Raw genomic sequence first — 19,710 nt, 5'->3', positions numbered from 1 at the left:
GCACTGACTCAAAAATTAATCTTCCTGTTGAGGCAAAGCCACTGAAAACATGCATCAGCATCCAGACTTAAGTGCCCAGTGGGCCTTTAACATGGCCTCTGGTTTATTTTAGGATCAGTAAATAGCTTTAATTGTAGACATTTATGCTGTTCAAGAGTGAAGGACGTCATTAGTTCAGGAGTCACGTTTGAGAATTAAGGCATTGGTACTTTGTGAAGGATTCAGGCCTCAAGTGACAATAAGCATCTTGACTGTGTCATTAATGAGAGGTCATTTCCCACTTTATTTGCATGTAATTTTCTAGTATTAATCTTTTCATTGATATTAATAAAAGTATTTCAGATGTGTGGCTTCCAGCTTCTGGTCTGAGGGGCTCTATGTGTGGGTAGGAATTGCTCAGCTCAGTATGTGGTAGAGGTAACTTAGCAGCAGGTGCAGGAGAGAGGTGGGGTCTGATTCCTAGTAGTAAACTCACTCTGAAGCAACAAGATGATTCACCCAGTAAATGTGGGTGAAACCCTCCCTGTTCTGGCCAGACCATACCTTGCTGTTCAGCTGCTAAGTCATGTCCAGTTCTTTGCAACCCCATGAACTGCAGCATGCCAGGCTTCCATGTCCTTCACTATCTCCCTGAGTTTGCTCAAACCCATGTCCATTGAGTCAGTGATACCATCCAACCATCTCATCCTCTGTCACCCTCTTCTCCTGCCTTCAATCTTTCCCAGCATCAGGGTCTTTTCCAGTGAGTTGACTCTTTCTGTTACGTGACCAAAGTATTAGAGCTTCAGCTTCAGCATTAGTCCTTCCAGTGAATATTCAGGGTTGATTTCCTTTAGGGTTGATTAGTTAGATCTCCTTGCTGTCCAAGGGACTCTCAGGAATCTTCTCTAGTACCACAGTTCGAAGGCATCACTTCTTCGGTGCTCAGCCTTCTTGATGGTCGAGCTCTCACATCTGTACATGACTGCTGGAAAAAACTGATTTTGACCATATGAACCTTTGTTGGCTAAGTGATGTCTCTGCTTTTTAATACGCTGTCTAGGTTTGTCATAGCTTTTCTTCCAAGGAGCAGGTGTCTTATAATTTCATGGCTGCAGACACCATCTGCAGTGATTCTAGAGCCCAAAGAGAAGTGATTCTTAGATCCTTGAAAAGCTTGTTGAAACATTCACCCTCTCCTAGGAATATGCATGCGTATGTGCCGAGTTTACGTACAACTTCCCAGAAGATTCATAACCCTCTGAAGCCTGTCTTGGAACCGTGGTTAAGGGTGCCCAATATACGGAAACCTGTTGATTTTTTTACAGAAATCTTCCCCCTGTCAGTTCAGTACAAAGCTAGAATGTCCTGCCTCAGCATGGGAGTTTTCTCCTCACAAAATTCAGAAACTGGGTGTCTTGTGACAGGGGCCAGTGTCGCTCTGTTCAAACTGGGCTCTTCCTATTGAAATGTCTGTAATTTCTTATAGCTGTCAATAAAAACCAGGGTCATTTCTATGTTTTGAGTCACGTAGTCAGTGAACAAGAGAACAAACCGGTGACATGAATGTGTGTGTTTTCTCATAGCCACCAACAGCCAAAATGCACGCCATCATTGAGCGCACGGCCAACTTCGTGTGCAAACAAGGTGCACAGTTCGAGATAATGCTGAAAGCCAAGCAGGCCCGAAACTCTCAATTTGACTTTCTACGCTTCGATCACTACCTCAACCCCTACTACAAATTCATCCAGAAAGCGATGAAAGAAGGACGGTATACGGTACTGGCAGAAAACAAAAGTGAAGAGAAGAAGAGTATGTGAGACTGTTTCTGTCCTGCGTTGGTTGGGGTGGAGTGGGGCAGGGGTAAGGGGGGACCCTGGAGAAGTGTAGGGAGAGTCATCCTCACAGATACAAGCTTGAAGTCTACACTGCAGAACCTCCAGAACGTTTATGAAGTCCTGCTGCCAAGGCCCGAGGATTAAACCTGCTGGTGCTCCGTAGTCTAGTGTGACACTCTTCCTGATAAGTCTGAAAATATGTTAGATTCTTAATTAATATTTTTATAGATTGGTGATGTAGAATTAAATATTGATGCCATCAGAGCATATCCATGTAGGTTGGAAATAATTCCTTCCTTTGGGCTGTTGAACGTGTCACAGAGAAAGCAGCAGGCTCATGCTTCGTGGATGGTTCTAGGGTACACGCCCGGTTAGGGCGTAGGGTTGAGTGTCTAAAGGTGGAGTTCTTACTGCAAAGGCTAATTAAGTATTTCGAATAACATCCTGAGACAGCAGTATATCTGTCTGCCATTGAATTTTTCTTTCAGCTGAAACATGATTTTCAAAATCAGTTGTGTCAGTCTTACTACAGACCTTACCCTCTCCATGTTGGTCTCCTGCAGGTTTCTAAAATACCTGTTGCTGTTATTTTACCTTCATAAATCAGTAAGATTTTTGCCTCTTTTGTAAAAAATGTGAATATTCAGTGGCCCCCGACCGGTAAATGCCAGAGGGGAGTTGCCACTGGGCCACGCCTTTCTCACCACCTGCCTTGCTGTTGCGTGACTTGTGGGGCAGTGAGATGGGGAGTATTTCCCAGAGGGATTATTTAGACAGATAACCGAGGAATGGCAGCACATAGTTCTGCCTCTGTCTGTTCCTACATTCCCACACAACATACTTGTGCCTTAAAGTCTTGAAATGTGCTTTGCTTTCAGAGTCGGGCGTCAGCTCTGACAATGAAGATGATGACGATGAGGAGGACGGCAGTTACCTGCACCCGTCCCTCTTCGCCTCAAAGAAGTGCAACCGCCTGGAGGAGCTCATGAAGGTGCTGGTCTCCTTACAGAACAAAACTGCTAATTTAACCTTGGGAAGTTGTTAAGCATGTTTTTGTGTAATAGCTCTATTTCGTTTTATGATCATTGAGGTATATTTCACCGTTTTGTTTGACTTGGCAGCAAAGGATTTGGTCCCTTTATTTCTTACATGTCCTGTTTTATATAATCACAAGCAGATTATTTTCATTTTATTATATTTTGGATTATTTTTACTATTTGGGATATTTAGAATGAGTAAAATGTTGGTTAAGACTTAGAAAATGGGTTTTTCATACAGATTTTATTATGAGAGGATTTTATAGGTGCACAGAGTATGTGCTGCTTGAAACCATCTGTCACAGGAAACATAATATGTTACCTAAAAACCTAAATTTATTTTTTCATCCTTATCATTAGGAGTTAATCCACAGCCCTCATGCTGCCATTTGTGATGTGAGAAAACGGGTCCCTCAGACCTAAGCTTATCTTCTCAGCAGTCACACAGTGCGGCTGATCAGTTGGACCTTAAAAGCTGTTGGTGATTAAAAATGAGAAATTACTTTGAGGAGGGACACAGTTTGAGATTTTGAGTGAATTTGGAGGCTGACACTTTTCTCAGCAGCAGTCTAGTCCTATCTCCCGTCCTTACTTTCCCTCATGTCATTAGGAAGAGTGAAGTGATTCATTTATTCAGTTCCTCTGGATCTCACGACCGGCTAGAGCTCTCAGCCACAATTAGTCAGGACCTCCTTGTGTGCACGCATGTTTACATGCATGTGCTGAGTTTTTTCTGAAGCGTAGATGCTGTTCTAAAGTTGAGATGAACCTTGCCACAGAAGGGTTCTGCGTGACTCCGAATGCAGGAAATGGTGTGACCTGGCATCTTCTCTCTTTGCAGCCTTTGAAGGTGGTAGACCCTGATCACCCCCTTGCAGCACTGGTCCGTAAAGCCCAGGCCGACAGCCCGGCCCCCACCCCACCCACGGCGGATGGTGCAGCTGTGCAGCCCTCCCAGGTGGAGTACACCACTGACTGTGAGTATTTTGTTGTGCGCTCCCAGCAGGGTATCAAAAAAATCTGAAAGCTGGCGGGCAGGTCTGGTAGAGGTGCCATGAGGAACCTTTATGTTGAGCATCCTTAGCATGTGGCCTTATCCTCTTGCTGGTTGCTTCATTTTGGCAAGATGGCTGTCCTATCCCCAGCATCAGCCCTGCATTCCAGGACAGATGAAGAGGAAGGCAAGAGCAGAAAGCAGTGTCATATGATCTTCTCATCCTACAGCGTAGGCTGGGGAATGGACTTTCATTTGGACACATTGCTGCCCTAAATAAAATCAGTTTGTTAAGAAGAGCAGGGAGAACAGACATTGGTGGACGTGTAGTATTGTCTGCCATGGTCACTTTGCTGAAAAAGGGCTTAAAACAGTGTCTGATGTGCACCTTGGAATTGTATTCGGTTCCTACTTATTCTCTCTGGTTGCTACTCTTCTTAATCTTAAGATTACTAATAGAATGCAAATCTTGAAGTTTTATTCAGGAAATTATTTGAAAGTATTTAACCTTGGTCTTACTACCAGGTCTTTTTAAAATTATTTTATTCAGAGGTTAAATATTGAATGAGAGAAGAACCTTTAGCAAAGCCACGGGAATTCTGTTCAGCCTACATCTGGTATCTGATACAATGACTCCATCTATAAAGCTTGTCACTCTCAGCGATTAGAGGGTCAGCCTGAGGTTAATTCCATTTTGTAATGTATAAAGTGCTTGTTTGGGGGGAATGAAGCTTTTGTTAAAAATGATAACTGTGTCCTTATGCACTTCCTGTCTGGCACTGGCATGCAATAATGTGTAATTTTGATGTGCTAAATTAACATTTTTAGACTTCAGAAATCAGTTGCTTTAGTGAACTTAATGCATATGTCCTTATTAAAAAAAAAACTCTTAGAGAACTCAGGTAACATCTTTAATGCTTAAATCAAGTCAAATGAAATTTCTTTTAAATGTTCAAATCAAAGAGATCTGGCCCCGTTTCATCTCACCTGCTGGTTAGGGTTTGGGCTTGGGGTGTGGTGGACCTGTCCTAATAAGCAGAAATGCCCGCAGCACTTTGTAAATCACTCCCCAGGGGCTTTCTGTGTAGACAGCCCGCACAGGCGAATCTGCTGCTGCCTCAGCCCAAGGTGCAAGCCCGCTGAGCGGACGTCTCCAGTTTCCTTCTTCCTTGCCGTCTCTTTTCAGACCCGTCCTTGAATTCCCTTAAGTTCAGTGCGCTGTCCCTGCACCTCCACTAGATTCCTAGAACTATCAGACTTCTTTAAATTGGGAAGGAATAGAAATTCGGGATTGAGTGGCGGTTACCTGGTTATTCTCGCTGCTTATCACTAGTGTACATGCAGTTAACTGTGATATCGGTAATGGCTCAGTGTGTCTAGAGACCCTGTAGGACTGGGCAGGGGAGTAGCCGAGCGAGAGAAGCTGCTCAGTGACTCAGGATTTCACTGCAAGGTCCCGTGGTCTGGGCCAAGTAATGGCAGGTGAAAGGTGTGGGCAGGTCCCAGGGAGCCCATGACTTCAGTCCCTTCTGCCACCCACCAGGGGCCCCAGAGGCCAGGGTGACTCATGGCAGCCTCTTCCCCCAGTATAATTTCACCCTTGCTCTCTGCAACTTCTGTGAACCAGTTCATAGGTGAGAAGTCTTGGTTCCCTGCCTGACCCATGAACCCAGATGGAGATACTCCAGTCAGGGGGCACCATTAGTAACTGGCTCTTCCCCTCAACAAAATAGTTGTTTTGATGGTCATCATTCTCTGGTGGCCCAGCTGGTAAAGAATCCACCTGCAGTGCAGGAGACCTGGGTTCAACCCCTGGGTTGGGAAGATCCCCTGGAGAAGGGAGAGGCTACGGACTGTATAGTCCATTGGGTTGCAAAGAGTCAGACACGACTAAGCGACTTTCACTTCACTTCATCTCCTACACATGTGCAAGAGTGACAGACATGAGTAGCAGAGGGCCTTTGGGGGGTCTTGCCTGGGCACACCCTGCATCAAGGGCAGCCTCACATCTGCCCAGGCCCGCAGAGATGAAGGAGTTGGTGCTGACAGAACGTGTGGGTGATTAGACATGGCAAGGGCAGGGACCAACTTCTAGGTATTCCAGAGAAGCAAGGAATCTAGCATGTTTGGGTGAAACATCTCAACTCACAGATGTTGGCAGTGAATTCATATCTTGTAAAAATATAAGGCAGGCCAGCAAAACATGCAGCAAGCCAGATGCTACTCACAGGTGCCTGCATCAAACCTCTGCTGTGGGTGCAGGAGGGATCATAAGCTGTGGGTCAGAGGGAGGTCACAGAGCTCCTCTGTGGAGACTGCTCAGCAGTAGTCAGCTCTGCATAGAGGCTGGGGAGCAGGCTCTGAACATCCTTCAGATTTCACACAGATTTAAATGCATTGTTCGAGGAGCGAGACCAGTTTTATTGAAATGAGGAGGACAAAAACCAGATTGCTTCCCGGTAGGAAGTGAATGGGTGGTGTGCACGACCCCTTGGCCCCTTCCTGGAACTTGCCATGCGGGAACAGCACGTAGTGAAGGAAACGTTCCCTGAGAGCCCTCCCTCCAGGATCAGACCCTTGGTTTGCCATGACAACAGCCCATCTAGCATCCAAGAGTCTTAGGGTGGGAGAGGTGGCCTGGGTATTCCCAGGAAGAGCCCTGGGCTGGAATTTGGCTCTGGATCAGAAAAATGCTTAGAAGAAGTAAATACAGATAGCTGTACTTGGGTTCTCAAAGAAGTTTGTTTTTATTTGTGGTTAGATTCTTGAAAATTAGCAAGCAAGAATATGAAAAAGTAGAGGCACAACGAAGGGCCACATCTGATGTGGCCCATAAATCAAGTGACATGTTATAATAGAAGTCTGAATTAATTGGTGATTTAAGGAAAGCCTGTGATTAAAACAGGTCTGAAAATGCTCCGTCCATGCGTACCTGAACGTGTGCCCCTGTTGACTAACTTTTGGCATGGGCCACACCCTTGCCTCTGACGGGCGTACTCACCATGGCCAGCCTGGGTTCTGTGAGTTGAGGTGAGGTGAGGTGCACGTCAAGAGCAGAACCCCAGGCTTGCGGTATCTTCCTTCTGCACTTTGACAGTTCTTTCTCCCTCCTTGGGTTCCACAGCAGTTTTTTGTTGTTGTATTTTAAGCAATTGGTGTTTTAACCCATCTTTTAAAGGATTCAGTTTCATTTTCACAGAAACAGCCATTCTCTTTTCCCACCCAGATTTCATCTGTTTGCATACATTTTAATTAAATACCTACATTCCAGTACATTTAACTGGAAAATGTTTAAAAGATAAAAACTCTGCTGGTAAAAGCAGAAAGGCTCAGCCTTCTAAGGAGGAATGCCCTGGCCTGGTGTGTTAGTGCCTCCTGGGGCCTCGCCAGCACAAATCCTAGGAGACTCTTCAGAGGGAGAGGATGAATGAGCCCCCCAGAGACAGGTTCAAATGAGGAAGGGCTGGCTTATGAAAAGCATGGTGTCAGGAAAAAGCTATTCAGAAAAGATCCCTTTAAAACCTCGCCTTTTATGTAACAGCAGAATCGCTTCCAGGTTTAAGTGCCAGATGTGAGAGTCTCAGGAAAGTAAGTATACTTTAACAGATAAAGAATCATCTATTTAAACCAACAGACATGATATTTAACTAAAGGAAAAAAATAAAACCATCAAGAAAGCAGAAAAAACTAATAATACACAAACAGCTTTTACAGTCAAGTAGGGAAAAAAACAATCCAGTAGAAAAAATGAACTGTAGTATGAATAATTCACAAAGGTAAAAATGACCATACAATTTTATTTTTTAAAGGTTTACCCTTGCTGCTCACTCAAATGGCATCGTATCTGCTGACTTTAGAACCTAACTAACCTCCACAGAAAATAAAATCCAACATTTCTTTTAAATCAGGCTACAGCAAATATATGAAGAATCTGAGACTTCATTATGATAAAAAAATATCCATTCTCAAGCACATGAGAATACTTTGAAATTATATCTCTCAAGATAAAATAGAAGTTTCTGGGCTATGGAAAATGTTCTTTTGAGTATACCTTTTTTAATTTCTTAGTAATCACAGATTAAATAAAAGAGATGCAAATGACCCTGCAGTGACATGCCGTTTTTCAGCTGTCACATAAGCAAAGGACAAGGCTGACAGCACTCACTTGTTGCTGGTGAGAGTGTAGGCTTGTATCCAGCAGAGTGGGGGGCAAGTGGACAGTGTAGACCAGAACTAAAATGCACCTGCCTTTGACCCAGAATTTCTCCTTTATTTCTCCTATATTTCTACAAATATATGTGTAAAGATTGAGCTACAAGAATGTTCACTGTGGGACTTCGCTTATAGCTCAGTTGGTTAAGAGTCTGCCTGCAATTCAGGAGATCTGGGTTTGATTCCTGGGTCAGGAAGATCCCCTGGAGAAGGAAATGGCAACCCACTCCAGTGCTCTTGCCTGGAGCATCCCATGAACAGAGGCGCCTGGCAAGCTGCAGTCCATGGGGTCACAAGAGTCGGACACGGCTGAGTGGCTAAACCGTCACCACCACCTGGTGGTCCAGTGGCTAGGACTGTGTGCTCCCAAAGCAGGGGGCCTGGGTTTGATCCCTGGTCAGGGAGCTAGAGCCCACATGCTGCAGCTAAGACACAGAGCAACCAAATACATAGTTAAAAAGAAAAAAAAAAAAAGAATGTTCATTGTAAAAAAGATTTTTATTAGTAGCACAAGGCTGAGCTGCCCTCTGTGTCCTTCAAGGAAGACTAATGGAATAAGCATCAGGGCATGCATGTGTGTGGTGGGCTGCTGGAGTTAGAGAGGAGATGGAGGCCCTGCCTGGAGCGCTTGGTGTGGGTGAGGGCAGAAGGCCCAGGAATAGGTTTTGGTGTGAGACCATCAGCATTCAGTTCAGAAGTGGAAAGAGAGGTTAGAAACTGGTACTCACGGTGCCCTCAGAAGAGGACCTGGAAAAATAAAGTGCAGGGCAAGGAGAGTGACTCCTTCCTTGGCCGTTTGTACTCCTTTAAACCTTCTCAGAAAAAATACAGATTTGGGTGAGGCTTATTTTGAAACACTGGTAGCCTGAGTTAATTCTTTGCAGTTCTGTGATTTAATGACAGGACTGTTTTGTCAGCTCTCCCTGTATTCTGTTGAGGCTGAAGCAGTCCCTGTGGCAGCTTTTATCCCAGAAAACAAATGCTGTGGTGCCCACCTGCTGGGGCCCGTCTAGGTAGCTGGAGTCTCTAAGTTTTTCTGTCTTTTATATGACTTGGTGTTTAATAACCTTAGAATGTACTCAGTTGTCCTTTGTTATTTACTTTGTGCTGATCAGAGATTTCCCTAGATTTGGCAGTCTAGGAAGAAAAGCATCTGTTTTTATTTTAAAAGAATTTTTCCTCGAAGTTCCTTAAATATAGATATATGAAACTCAATCTCTTTCACTTATTAGTCTGACAGAGAGCTGTCTGTCATTCATGCTGTTAGCTGTTCTTATTTGGCTGTCCTATACTGTTTAGCTATAAATCCTTACCAAAGAGCATAATAAATAAAATTAATTATGCAGGAAGCAGTAATGCTGAAATACTACCCACTGTTATAGCATGTGTGTTTTTTAAACTAAAATGCCAACTCAGTTTTTTTAGTTCTATAAATAGCTTAAGTGAAATTAAACCACATCACGTGGCTGCAGTAGAAATTTTCTTGCTTCTTCCCAGTTTTTAAAATGTGATTTTGCTGTTGCTTTTAGCATTTTTTTCCCTGCAAAGTCATGACCTTGAAATGCTTTACTTACCTTCCAAACTCTCCTTTAGAAATGGCTTTATTATAATTCAAGAGAAGTAGAAGGGGGAAAGGGGAAAAGTAAAAGATGCCACCATCCAGAAATAGCCATTTTTAACACTAGGTAAACATCATTGACAGGGGAAAAGACTGAGGTAATCGTGGGGACAAAGGGGGAAAAAAGAAAGCTCACATCTTTAGGATACAAAGATAATTTTTATGAAAAGATGTTTTTAAAAACTTAAGTGTAAATAGAAATATTTGTGTTACAGTGGAAATAAGCTTTATAATTTTACTTGAATTTGGCTGAAGAACCTATAATCAAAATCAAAGTGAAGTAATTCCTGAATGTCAGATAAAAGTTTCTTCCAAGAATTCAGTTCTAAAGCTTAAGAGAACATTGGAGAGGTTGGAATTGTAGGGTGTGTGTTTTTTTTCTTAAGCTTTTTATTTTTTATCTTAGACGTTATTAATCAACTAAGTAACTAGAGAAAATTAAGTCCTCATTAAAATACCTTCCCTTTACCCCTTCACGAACTAGTTTTTTGTTTTTGTCTTTTTAAAGAAATATGCTTAGATTGTGAGAGTTAAAAATAGTGTTTATGTTCAGTTCTGTAACCATAATTCCCTGGTTGATTATTCTGAGTTCTTTGGGTTAGATTTTTTGTCAGAGCATCTCTGTTTGAGTTCTTTATCTCATTCATTTCTTGGTCATTAGAATTTCATAAGTAGTTTTTTTGCAAGGTTTCTATTTCATACATACTTTAAAAGTACCTGCCTTTGACCCTGGTGTAGAAAGGAAAAATTGTCTGGGTATAAAATTCTTGGGTTGCGTATTCTTTCTCCGAGATCTTTGTGAACTGGAATTTCACATGGTCCTTCCTCTCAGAGAAACCTAGGTTGGCTGACTTTTGCCACTGACTAGTTGTGTAGGTAAGTCTTTTGGTTTTCATTAGTTGCTCCTGGTTGCTGTTCTCTGAGATCGCATGTTCGTGTTGTCTGTGTTGCCCTTTGACATAAATAGCAACTTGGCTGAGAATAGTTCACTTACTCACACTTGCTTGGAACTTGGGAGAATTGCTGAGTGTTGCTGTGAAAAGGGAAAGAGTCGCCAGCTCCATCTCCCCCCTTAAGAGACTGCTTTTTCTGACTGAATACCTTAAGAATTCTTTCTTTGTTCTTAAATTTTAATAACTTTCAATGAAGTCCTCAGTTTTCCTGGAATTTATTGCATACCCTTTTCAGTCGAAGATTCTGTTCTCATTTCAGGGAAATTATTTTGTACCTCTGAATGTCTTTTAAAAGATGCCACCTTCCTTATTTTGGATCATCTTTTTCTTCCATGTCTGTAATTTTCTCTTTTTGTTTTAATCTCGGTTTCCCTTTGGCATTCAGCATGATCACGTCCACCTCCTGTCCCATCTTCTCCTTACTTTGATTTTTTTCAGCTGTGACTGTTCTGTTCCTTATAGTTTAAAATGTACCAGCTTGATAGCAGTGGTGTTTGGGTCCTCAGTTTGTTTTCTAAGCTCTTCAGCAAGGTTCGCAAACCTTTCCTGTAAAGGTCCAGACGTAAGTGTTTCTAGTGTGGTGACTGAGTGCGCTCTGTGACCGCTGCTGGTGGAGTGTGAAAGCTGCGCTGACTGTTGGGAACAGAGGCGTGTAACGGCGCCTGATAGAGCTTGATTTATGGGCACCGAAATTTGAATTTCGTAGAATATTTGCATCGTGAAATGTTGTTTTATTGGGTTGTTTTTGAACCATTTGAAACTGCGAAGCCATCCTGAGCTCTCCCAGGCTGTGCTGAAGCAGACACACAGGCCTGGTTCCTGACCCTGCTCAGCATGATCCCTTCCATCTCATTGCTTGCTTTACTTCCTTTCTTTGTGCTCGATTGAATTCCTGTCTCTCCAGATTCATCTGTGGCCCAAAAACTCAAAAGGTTGCTTGGGTTCTGTTTCCTTCCAGACTCAGTTCCTTGCTGTCTACGTGGCATGTTCCTTGCTGGATTCCTTTTGCGGGGCCTCTTCCTTTTCACCTTCCCCTTCACCCCTCACCCTGCTTACTTTGGCAGCTCTGTCCAGACCTCTAGTCCCAGAACCGGGCACCCCTCCTCTACACCATTCACACCTGCTCTGAGATGCTTTGTCTGCCCTTCCAAGTGCAGCTCCTCTGGAGACTCCATTCTCCTCTCTCCTGGGATCCTAACAATGCCCTGGAGCAGATGTCCTTCCCCAAGTCGCCCCCCACACCCCCGCAGCCTCGCCTCACCCTGGGCTCCTGGTCACACACTTGAGCCTCCTGCCTTCTCCACCCAGACTCTCCAGAATCCGTTCTTATGTAACTTGTCTCCAGAACCGAAACACAGTATAAAATATTCAGATCATTTTGCTTGAGGGTCACTGATGGAGACTTTAAGTAATGGTTGGAGACAGGGCATCCTGAGAAATAACTTGTATTTGCAAAAAATAGAGCGATTACTTTTTAACACTGGCCTTAAAGTTCCAGAGTCACATGTTCACATGTCTAAAACTGATCCCCTTGAGTGGTTTCTCAGCTTTACAAGTGAGATATTCTCAGCGTCACTACAGAAGTCTTCAGATTTTCCTCTTCCAGTTTGATGACAGCAGAACAGGTCTCCTTTTGTTTGGGATTTTTTTTTTCCCTTGAACACTGGGCTGGGAAGTTTGCTGGCAGTCCAGTGGTTAAGACTCCATGCTTCCACTGCAGGGGCTGAGGGTTCCATCCCTGGTCAGGGAAGTAAGATCTGCAGTTAACTTTTTTAAAACAAAAATTCCACTTGTGGAGGGGAAAGCGTTTTAGCTTCAGAGTAAATAGAAAATGCTAGGTGTGTGACACTCTCCCAGGTGACATACCACAACCTGCAGACAGAATCCAGCCCACCACCTGTGTGTGTGACCATGAGCTAAGACGGCTTTACAGTTGTCTTGGTGATGGGGACACTATGAACCCCAATTCAGTGGAAGTTTTACTGTGTAAAAGGATTTGTATTCTTCCCACTAATGGACCTCTGCTCCTCCCCCCCAAAAAAACTTGCACTCAATTATTTTTACTGTATTTTGAATTTCAGCAATTTAAAAATATGTGGGAATTTTGTTTTTACTCACTATTAAGTGCCTGTATAATATCCTCGGTGTTGCTGCTTGATCCATGACCCTAACATAATTACTACCTGAGTTTCTGTAGTGAAAATTTACCAACCCTTGGTCTATCCCAAAATTACTTAAGAGACTTTACCTGAATATGAGTATTCTTATTTTATTTACTCCTTTTTTATGAGTATGATAGCCCTACAAACTTTAACATTATAGCAAAGACCTGTTTCGTTAAGACTCCAGCATTTACAGTGTATTGTTGTGGTAGGAAGTGTCTGTGTGTTTCCAGCCCCCGCCGCACCTGCCTTCTCACCATCACCCCCTAACTTGAGTGCATGCAGAGCAGGACTCTTGTATTGGCCCCCCCATGCCCCTGTTTGAGGGCACAGCACCAACCTTCACTTTGTCATTCAGGCTAGAGCATCAGGCGTCACCTCAGTTTTCTCCTCCCGATTCCCACATCTTGCTGCGCATCCTTGGGGATCACGTTCAGGGCCTCTCTCGAATCTGACACTCCTCACCACATAACACTACTGTCTCTCTGGCCTTGTCATCTGTTGCAGCCCCTATCAGTCTTGGGGAGCCTTCCCGTAGCCTATGCTTCCTGTGGCGGTCAGTGGAAGCTGCCCTGGCACCTCCCTACGCAAACCGTTCTCTTGATTTCCCATGCCGTTTAAATTCCGGAAACTTGCCTCCCCTCTGCGCCTTGCCCTGCACCGTCACACTGTGCTTCCTGTGCGGTGGGTGCTGACCACAGGGCTCCTGCACTGGCTCCTCGTCGGCCTGCGATGCTGCTGCTCAGAGCTGTCGCTGCTCAGGTCAGGTCTCCCTGGCCTTGCACAGTGTCCTTTCCTCTAGTTCATCCTCTTCTCACATACCCTGTTCTATGTTTCCATAACCCTTGTCAGAACTGGAGCTTACTTTGTTTATCCCCTGGTTTACTTTCATACTCTGACTTGCCATACAGAAGATCCCAGAGGGTGGGGTTTGTCTGTCGTGGGTACTGCTGGATCCCCAGCTTCAGGTGCCTCTCTGACGCAAATATTGGCTGGATGGACCGAGGAAAGGAAAGACTAACCATGAAGTAATACATTGAAGACGAGAATGAATAATGTTGAACTCTGAACTCTTTGGCCTGAGCTCAGACTATGGTAAATAGGATAAATTACTTATCTCTTTGATTAAAATAATTTTTAAAAGTGTTCCAAAGTAAAACATATATTTTCAAGTCAAATAATAAATGCTTTAACTGTTGCAAGTTTTTGAGGATTCCTCCATATCTCTGAATAATGCATTTATAGCACCGTTTCTGGATTTATCAGCTCTAGATTTTCTCTGACATCTCTCTTGCTATGACAAATGATGATTCGGCTCACTTGTGCCCCTGTGAAGTCTGCTCTAATACCCTAAATTTTGCTCATATCACTCGTTTAGTTTTGGTTTTGGCTACTTTGTAACTTTAATATATTTAAACCTCTGTTTCCTAATCAAAATTCAAAAGGGAACAATTCAGAAATAGTTTATTCACGAATCCTGTGCACCAATTCGATTCCTCTGCAAAGTTTTGGACCTGTCTCTCTGTCCTGATCTCTGTCAGAGGAGCCCCAGCTATCAGGTGCCAGGACAGTCAGCCAGGTCACTGCTTTGACTTCCTCGCCTCCAGTTTGCAGAGACAGTGAGTGATGTGGGTGCTTGCTAACAGTGCCATCTTTTTAAGCGAGTCTTGATGCTTCATGCTTCGTGTTTGCTTCTGCGGCAACTTCTCTGTGATATTAGTGGTTGCATTCACGGTCCACATTGTGGTGACTGACAACTGTGTTTCTGAGCTGTATGCCTTGGGTACCAGTCTAGACAGGCCCTGTTCCCAGCCTGCAGCCCAGGATGTTCCGGTGACTTCCAGGCATTGCTTTCCTGTGTTAGGGCTGTTTTCTCCTGGTTGGTTTGTTTACTCCTGTATTTTACTAGAGTACATCCTCCAGTAGTTTGCCAAGAAAGAAAGGGTACACAAGAAGACCGATTTTTTTTATTTTTTTAATCCTTGAATGTCTGAAAATGTCTGGATACTGCTCTCAAACATGATAGGTCATTTGGATGGACCCAGAATTGTGGGTTGAATATTGCCCCTCAGAGTTCAGAAGGTTCCAGACTTCTCTCTCCTAGAAGTCTTTGCTCCGTGTCATTCCAGTTCCTGCTCTTCCTCTTGTGATTTATACGGTCATTGAACAAGCTGGCATCGTGGGCATCCGATGCTGGGGATAGCCGTAACAGTGTTTCCTCCATTGCGGAGCATCACAGAATCAACAAGAGCCCTGGGGGAGTGAGTGCACAGTGCTGGCGGATGGAGCCAGGGAAGCCCTTGAACCAAGGCTTTCAGGGCCCCGAGGCCTGAAGGCAGGTGCCTCACAGAAGGGGAGCGTGGCTGGGGACCTGTTGGGGAGGGTTCCCAGCAGAGGAGTAATCTGGCTGGGTGGGCGGGAAGGGCTCTGTCTAGTTGAGGAAGGGGACCCTGGAGCTTCCGGGACAGCGGTCAAAAGAGATCTGATTCTGGGGAGTCAAATATGGGTCTGAGAGACCACGGAAGCCAGGATGACCCGGTGGGAGGAGGCTTGATGCAGCTGCAGGAAGCAGGAGATGTCCATGTGTGGGGACAACCCTGTTCTGGACACAGTCCATCTGTGAGGTTTAGGAGATGTCCCAGTGCAGGTGTTGAGTAGGCACTTAATGTACTAGTTCAGCTCAGGGCTGGAGATGGCAGTTCTGGAATCAGCAAGTATAAACAGGATTTAAAGTCATTGAACTTATTAGAAAAGTCCTGGGATGCAGGCTAGGGGGCCAGGCGCTGACCTTGAGGGGGCGCAGCTGCTGCTGCCCAGGCCCGCTCAGCTGGTAACACAGTGCTGCTGCTTCACATTCTCATGTGAATAGAGTGGATCGATTTTTTAAGAATTTACTCATTTCTCCACAGAACTCAGGAAAGCTATTTTCATTTTTAATACAAACACATGTTTATCTTCCAGAATTGACAGCAAGTATTGCTCACCAGGTCTCTAATCTCCAAGAACCCTTCCAGTGCTGACGTTCTCTTCTGAGAGTTAGATTTATTTATATGAGATTTAAGGTTGCATACAGATATCAGTAAATTAGCTCTGATTTTTGCAAGAAGCTAACTGAATAGAAGGGCTTTGAAGTAATTAGGCAGGTCTCTGTGACCCTGGGTTCTACAGCTGTCTAAGCACGCACAGTATCGAGGAGGAAGTGCTTAAGGATGTGCCTGGTGCTTTTAAGCCACTTAATTTTTTCCATATAACTATACCTGCCTTTGGAAAGTGTAGACCCTCACTGAAATATCTGTCTTGGGTTTATTTGGAGTAGGTGTTTGTGGTACTCAGTGATTTTTATTAAAATCACATCAACATTTAACTTGGGGTGAAATCCAATCCCCTCTTGGAAAATTCACAGAAAATCCTGAGATCAACAGCAGACCTAGTAAGGAGCAGTCTGTCATGGAAGCTCAGGGGGAAACGGAACCGCAGGGGACCTTTGGAACCCTGCACCTTCCCTCTGCCCCTGCCCCCCGCCCCAGTTCAGTCTGGGACACGGTGGTAAGTTCCCAGGAACCAGACTTCTGTCTGTTCTTTGCGCCATCTGGTCCAGGCATTGTCAAAACTTAGAAGAATTTCTGACTTGGGAGCTATACACAAAAACACATGTGCTTTAGTTGGTGGTCATTTTAAAGGGTTTCAAGGACTTAAAGAGCTGTGAGGCCCCACAGGGCAAGTGCACGTCTTCAGCGAGTGTTGTGGGGTGGTGTCGCGTGCCCAGCTTCTCGCTCTTGCAGAATGTCTCAGCCCAAGGGTCTTTAGGAGGCGCATGCGCCCTTCAGTCAGCAGGCTTCACTCTAAACATGTCTCTGGTGCTTGCTCTGTCCTGGGAGCTGTGCAGGTGGTCTGGCACGGCCCTCTGTGCCAACAGCCCAGATTGCAGAGAACAGCCCCAGCAATGTGTGTTCAGGAAGGCAGAGCAGAGCCTCCTGGGGCAGAGGTGGTAAGTTGCAGGTGTTCAACATAGTGATTCACAATTTTTAAAGGTTATATTCCATTAATAGTTATTATAAAATATTAGCTGAGTTCCCTGTGCTTTGCAATATGTCCTTGTAGCTTATTTTTTTAGTAAATTTTTTAAATAAGTTTTTAAATTTTTATTTGTTTATTTTTGGCTGCACTGGGTCTTTGTTGCTGCATGTGGACTTTCTCAAGTTGCAGTGAGCAGAGACTACTCTCTAGTTGTGGTGCTCAGGCTTCTCATTGTAGTGGCTTCTCTTGTTAGAGAGCGCAGGCTCTCTGGCACGTGGGCTTAGTTGCCCCACGGTTTGTGGGATCTTCCCAGACCAGGGATCGAACCCACATCCCCAGCATTGGCAGGTGGATTCTTAACCACAGGACCACCAGGGAAGTCACACTTATTTGTTTTACACATTATAGTTTGTACCTCTTACTAATCTCCTATCCTTGTCTTGTCCCTCCCCTCTTCCCTCTCCCCACTGGTAACCACTAGTCTGTTCTTTCTGTGAGTCTACTTCTTTTTTATATTCACTAATCTGTTGTAGTTTTTAAAATTCCACATGTAAGTGATGTCATATAGTATTTGTCTTTCTCTGTCTGACTTATTTCACTTATAACATAATGCCCTCCAGTTCCACCCATGTTACTGCGGGTGGCAGGATTTCATTCTTTTTTATGACTGAATTGTAGTCCACTGTGTATATATACTACATTTTCTTTATCATTCATCTGCTGATGGACACTTAGGTTCCTTCCATATCTTGGCTATTGTAAACAATGCTGTGAAAATTAGGGTGTATGTATCTTTTCAGGTTAGTATTTTCTTTTTTTCCAATATATGTTTATTTGATTTTTAGTTTTTTGAGAAACCTCCATGCTGTTTGCTACAGTGGCTACACTAATTTACATTCCTACCAACAGTGTATAAGGGGTCCCTTTTCTATACATCCTCATCAGGGTTTATTATTTGTTGAATGTAAAAAAAAAAACTAGGAAGGTCTTCATAGCAGGCAGAAGACACGGTTTAGAGGTGCCAGGGTCAGAAACGAGGGGCAGTGCTGTTCACCATAAACTAGGGGGCAAGACAGGACAGGCATGGGTCTTTGCTGAGATTGTCCCTGTCACATCCACCCAGACCTCAGTGTCTGTGGTGAAAAGAAGAGAAACAACTTTCTCCCTAAAATCTTTTCATCTGTGACATTCCATGCACAGAGAATCTTGGAGAAACAGCCTCATAATTGGCCACAGTGTTGAGTCCTCAGCTGTGGCATTGCCCCAGCAGGCACCTTGCAGCAAGCAAGTCTGCATTCTCAGCTCACCACGCCTCCGATGTTTCATTGCCATCAGGGTTATTTTTGGATGTACAGGGATTTTCAAATTCCTGTTCACCTTTGCAAGGTATAATTAGAATTTATTGGAAGGGACTCACAGAGTTCTTGTGTAAGAAGTGAGAGGGCATCCCGAACATGTTGTCCCTGGGTTTCTGATTCCAGTCTGTCCTCTGCAGGACTCCCCAGAGTGGATCCTGGGGTGGCCCTAGGGTTTGCAGCCTGAGCCCCGTTTCCAGCTGGGAATCCCCACATCCTGAGTAAACCCAAGGCTTAAGAGATGCCTTCGGGTTTGGAAGCTTTGTTTGATTTTCACACCTGGAGATGGATTCTTTTCTTCTTTCTGAGCTCAGCTATGCATTTTAAATTTCTCCTTTATTTTAGCACACGTTTTTAGACGTTTGTAATGGATGAGTTCTTAAGTTCATCTGCCATTTCTCTGGCAGGCCTATTTTTAGTCTTTGTTTTAATTTAATATGATGGGTAGCTCAGGTATAGACTGATGGTTAATCTGCATATTCATATCAAAACTTTCAAAGGGATGTTACTCAGTTTTTGAAATAATTTATTCACTTCTATTACATAAAGGATGCATTAAATTATAATTGCATAATATATAATCAAAACTTAATTACAGACTTTTTTTATTTCATATTTGTTTCATTGGTTATGGCTACATTTTTTAAATGTATTTTGACTTGTTTTCAGGCAAGAGGCTAACTGTCTGGAACAGGATGTGGAGTGTCCTTTCCTTGAGGTGTGACATTTTGGACAGCACTTGCTGTCTGTCCCCTCTCCCCAGTATACACAGGGGTGTGCTCTGTCGAGGGGTGGGGGGCAGGGCACACTCTAATCTTGCTGATGCTGCCTCATTCCTCCTCTGATGGTGGCTGTGCCCAAGGGGTGAGAAGAAAGACCCTGGTAGCTTGATTATCTGAAGGGGATGAAGGGAAACGTAATTCCATTTTTTCAAGGTTATGGTTTATCTCACAGAGGCTTCTCTTCATATTCAGGTACCTCCTTTGGTTAGGAAAAGCTTGTATGTGAACGTCCTATCAGTTTGTCCACCCATCAAACTCTGTGTGCTGAGTGCTGGGCTTAGAGAGCTAACCTCCCTTTCCTCCCTCAATGCCCAGCCCTTTGTGGTCTCATCTCTGCCCGCGCCTGCCTTCAGAGGTGTGGTCTGAATGTCTCCATGCTGAAGATCACGTAGAGATAATGTTGAGGCCACACACACTGCTCTGAAAATGTGGAATATTGTTGTCAACGTGAACGGTGGTTGGTGCACAGCATCAAGCCAGAGAGTCACAACCTAGGAATTGAGACGTGTGTAATTAACAGAGAGTAAGTCATTAGCATCTGCGGATACACCCGCGGCGCATGTGAACTATGCAGTCGTTCCCGCCGAGGGTGGCAGGGCTCTGATCCAGCTGTTAGGGGATGTAGGGAGCTGCTGCACCTCCCGCATCTTCCCTGCATGGCCTCCAGTGCTGGACACCACTGGCAGTGAATAGCTCTTGCTATTTGTGTTTTTGTCTTAAAGTAAGTTAATTGAAAATCAAAATATAATTCCTTACTTAGAAA

The 19,710-nt window shown here is 44.2% G+C and overlaps 1 protein-coding gene across 6 annotated transcripts in view; it reads left to right on the top strand.

Moving 5' to 3' along the window:
* Nucleotides 1–19,710, top strand: part of SFSWAP (splicing factor SWAP) — an 80,381-nt gene that overhangs the window by 14,562 nt on the left and 46,109 nt on the right. For all 6 annotated transcript variants that reach the window (XM_055550688.1, XM_055550686.1, XM_055550687.1 and 3 more), the window contains exons 5-7: nt 1,566–1,791; nt 2,696–2,808; nt 3,696–3,831. In XM_055550688.1, the coding sequence (XP_055406663.1) occupies nt 1,566–1,791; nt 2,696–2,808; nt 3,696–3,831 (475 nt within the window). The remainder of the gene's footprint in view (nt 1–1,565; nt 1,792–2,695; nt 2,809–3,695; nt 3,832–19,710) is intronic.

The sequence above is a fragment of the Bubalus kerabau genome, chromosome 16 (assembly GCF_029407905.1).
Source record: "Bubalus kerabau isolate K-KA32 ecotype Philippines breed swamp buffalo chromosome 16, PCC_UOA_SB_1v2, whole genome shotgun sequence".
Lineage (NCBI taxonomy): Eukaryota > Metazoa > Chordata > Mammalia > Artiodactyla > Bovidae > Bubalus > Bubalus kerabau.
This window is presented reverse-complemented; position numbering and strand designations above follow the sequence as displayed.